Genomic DNA, 4,125 nt, shown 5'->3' with positions numbered 1-4,125 from the left:
GGCCTGGTACGGGCACGACACTGAGGGTTGCGATCCCATTGCCGGTCCCGGCCTGGTACGGGCACGACACTGAGGGTTGCGATCCGTTGCCGGACACGAAAAAAGACAAAAAGGAAAAAAAAAAAAAAAAAGAAACTCAGTGTCTCACATGTCATGCTTCTAAAATTAAACCAGAAATATGTTATTCAAGAAGAACCCAGATGCACTGAAGAAAGAACATTTGCTTTATGTGAGAGCTTCGATCTACTGGGATCCCATAGCAATACAAACTCAGACTCATTGAAATGTTAAATATTACATATCTTTTAGATAGGTCCAGGCACACAGTCTAGTGATATACTCTAAACTTGTGTAAATGTGAAATAGTTCACTTTTACTGAATTTTCTGTTTCTTTTTTCTTGGCAGCTGGCCAACATAGGGATCTGAACCCTCAACCCCTGGTGTTATGAGTTATCAGCACCACACTTTACCATGTGAGCTAACAGGCCATCCCTTAGGTGAATTTTCTGATTCAAGTTCAATAATAACATGTTTTATCATTTTAAAAAACCCACAGAGTAGGATACCTTTCTCTTGTTGAGATTCCAGTAAGTTTTCCTGAAAGATAAAGTTCTCATCCTTTATCTTTCCTCCATGGAGGTTGGCCTGTTTTTTTCTCAAGAATTCTTGCCTTATTTTATTCTAAAGAATATTGTAAAAAGTAAAGAAAAAATTTAAACCTAGTTTTTAAAGGATTTATATAATTTGGCTGAGAAAAGGGGAGAATTCAGTTAACAGGGCAAGAAAAAGACAATTAGTATCTATTGTGCATCTTCCATATGCCAAACTTGGTTGCATACGTTGTCTCACTTAAGCCTGACAACAATACTTTGTAGTAAATTTAGCTTTGACTTTAGAGATAAGAAAACTGAGGCTCAGAGAGGTTAAGCCATTCTCTCAAGGTCAAATGGCAAGTTATAAAACTGGGACTGAAACAAAAGCTGTCTGACTCCAAAGCCCTAGCTCTTTCCACTCTACCTTGCAGTTCAGGGTAGTGAAAAATCCACTCTTGAGAGGGTTGTAGCATTTTATGCATAAAAGGATATTAGTCAGGATTCTGTGGAGCCTCCAAATTCTGTTGTATGTATCTGTACTGAATCCTACACACACCCTTCCCTCCATCCTTATTTCCCCTTCCGATCGAAATTCAGCACCGAGGACAGTTCCTGATTCAAGTTTGTGGGAAGCTGTCCTTGGATTCTGTGTTACTGAGCTTGAACCCCCATTCTTGACTTCCCAAGTGGCACTGAGAACTAGAGGAGGAAATATAAGAAAGTATAAGATGGGATCCTCTGACACCATGGTGGAAATTAGCACATTTCCCAGAAAACCAAGATAAAAATGCATGTGAGAAGAACAAGGGAACCAAACAGATGGAGCAATAAAATGGAGGCGGAATGAGCTCATCAGGATTCCCAGCACATGGTTTAAGTCCATACTGGGCTCTCAGCTGACCTGGGACCAGCAGTCATAGTGAATGAGTGGGTGGTTACTATGCTGCAGCATCAGTTACACTAAGAGATTAGGTGGAGCTGATTCACTGTTGCGGATATGCACGACTTTTGAAGTGGAGGAAAATCTGGGTGTCCTGATCTCTGCCACGCACAAGGCCATCCTCATGGGTAGCATGAGTCATACATGCAGGTAGACAGGATTGTTGTGCTGTGAGTAAATCAAGGATGAGCTTTGATGTTGTCAAGAGCAGGTTTCAAACATAGCAACAGCATCTCCCTTGGGAAGGTTTACCTGCTGATTACACAATCACCCTGCCTTCTCATACTTACCCCTGGCTACAGGTGGTTCATAACACACACAGAAAAAACAATGTTCTGAAACATTCATCACATGGAACAGTAATTCATTTTTTCCCTAAACTACCAAGCTCCTGAGCATAGCTGGAAGGGCCTTTGGAGAGTTTAAGTCTAATCCCCATATGTTAAACACTGTTAAACACAGGGAAACTGAGGTCCAGAAAGGAGAAATGACTTGTCCAGAAGCCCTTAGCTAGTAGCAGTGTTGGTATTAGGACTCAGACCCTTCATCCCTAAGCCAGCAGACTTTCCATTGCACCAGGAAGATAAAATAAAACCCTAATAGCATATACCCTGTTAACTAAACCCTCTAATCATACTGCCTACAAAGAAAATAACATTTTAAATGTCTGGGTCTTTCCATCTGGGCTTTGGCAATTTTGCTAATCACTTTTCATATTGGAATCTCTTTTTAAAAGTTTAAGAGAAATTATTTGGGGATATAAGCTATTTTTATGTCTTCCTGTACACTGCTTTGTTTGTTCAGGAGGAAATTAGAATTCTGGAAATACACTTGATTTTATTTAATTATTAAAGGAACAAGCCTCTATTTCAAGTAGTTGCAAATATGAATGTATCAATCTGTGTCAAGAAAGGCTATATGGAACACTATAGGAACAATAATACTCTATTGTCCCATTCAATTAAGATCCACTTAGGTCTGTGAGTAAAAGAACATCAAACCTATGAGTGAAAATTGAAAAGTCTCATTCGTATCTGGGTAATTTTGAATATGTCTGGATTTGGTGTTTTATGAGTCATCTAAAATGAAACATTTTATAAAGTGCTTTGCAACCTTGTTGCCTTTATTATTGTAATTTGGGTATAGGTGGGCTTATTTGAACTTCTGGAGTTTTCAAGGAGCTGAAGTTAGAAGGATGTAGGAAGAATGAGTCCATTCAAGGTCATCTTCACAAGGTGAAACTGTTACCTCCTGGAGATACAGACCAACAGAGACCATTGCTCAGCCCCCATTTCCCACTCCATACTTTTCTACTAATGAATATTCTTACCTGAACCATCATTACTTCCATTGTCCTCTGCTTTGGGTACTGTGTAGACCAGGTTTCCTGTCTCTTATTTTTATTCAAGAAGAGATTTAAATGAATAGAACTTTCCTTGTAATTTAGCAACATTGTCCTTGAAAAGCCTACAACTATTTACATAACAGAAGCTATTGTTTGAAGTGCAAAGCAGGTCAGAATTCGGTTTCTAGAGATTAATCACTGCGGTCTCTTTTACATTATCATAATAATTTCATTTATTTTGATACAATTTGTTTTCAGAATCAACCTCAGCTTCTGTGCACAAGTGACAAATCCATTTGTTTCTGGTATAATGGATAATGTGATTAACGACCTTGCAACAGGATTTCTTAAAAATAGAGAGAGAAAAAATAAAGATTTCCATTTATAACGCGCAGTAAACCAGCTCAGTCTGAAATCTGAATTTGTTTGGAAGCCACAGACAAGATTTTGAAACAAATTTGCTTCTGCCTTTTGGGGTTTCTGTACATATCTGTTCTCTCCAAGAACAGGACAGTGATCGCAAACTGGGAAAGTGGGCGTCCCATTTACAACGACGGGGCTGTGCAGCGCCATCGCGATGACTCCAGTCGCATGAACTACATCAAGCTCAGGTCTAAGGTCACCGCCTAGAGTGCTGTCGCTGGATACGCACGGGAGAGCTCTGCCAGTGTCCCCGTGACTCCGGCCCCCTCTCCGTGTCCCTCCTTCCAGTCGGCACCGGCGCCCGGCCCCGGTCCCCACGGCCCTGCGAGTTCTTTCGGAGTGTTCCCCGAGTCGGCGCCGGCGCGGGATGGGGGCGGGGACGGGGAGTGCGTCCCGGGACTGTCGCCATCGGAGGCGGCCGTCGTGCGGCTTCTTCCCGCCTCAACAGTGAGGTGGCCGGGCCCTGAGGGAGGAAGCCCACGGCCACCGCGGGGGTGGCTCGCGACGGCGGCCGAGTTCGAGTCCCCTCCTGTGAGGTGGGGTAACGCCTCCCCAGGGCGGCGGCGAACGCACAGCGAAGCCTCGCTCCGCGCCGGAAGTCCGCAGCCATCCCGGGGTCGCCGGGGCTCCTGGCTTCTCCTCAACCCGTGACGCCTGCGTCCTCGGGTGGGTCTGAGGGGCACCTGGGTACAGCTGGCCGAGACTCCCGAGGGCACCAAGGTCGTTTTGGATCGCAGCCTCCCCTTCCTGGGCGCCTTGGGATCCCGCGCTCTCGCCTCAGGCTCGGGCCCACGCGCCCGCCGGGCAGGCGAGCGTGCGGGGA

At 44.4% G+C, this 4,125-nt stretch overlaps 1 protein-coding gene across 1 annotated transcript in view; it reads left to right on the top strand.

Annotated features, from left to right (window-relative positions):
* NPTX2 (neuronal pentraxin II) overlaps positions 1-4,125 on the top strand; it is a 121,384-nt gene that overhangs the window by 104,516 nt on the left and 12,743 nt on the right. Inside the window, exons 2-4 of the mRNA XM_008570061.1 lie at positions 3,384-3,497; positions 3,591-3,749; positions 3,859-3,972. Of these exons, the coding sequence (XP_008568283.1) occupies positions 3,384-3,497; positions 3,591-3,749; positions 3,859-3,972 (387 nt within the window). The remainder of the gene's footprint in view (positions 1-3,383; positions 3,498-3,590; positions 3,750-3,858; positions 3,973-4,125) is intronic.

The sequence above is a fragment of the Galeopterus variegatus genome, unplaced genomic scaffold (genome assembly GCF_000696425.1).
Source record: "Galeopterus variegatus unplaced genomic scaffold, G_variegatus-3.0.2 Scaffold566, whole genome shotgun sequence".
NCBI lineage: Eukaryota > Metazoa > Chordata > Mammalia > Dermoptera > Cynocephalidae > Galeopterus > Galeopterus variegatus.
This window is presented reverse-complemented; position numbering and strand designations above follow the sequence as displayed.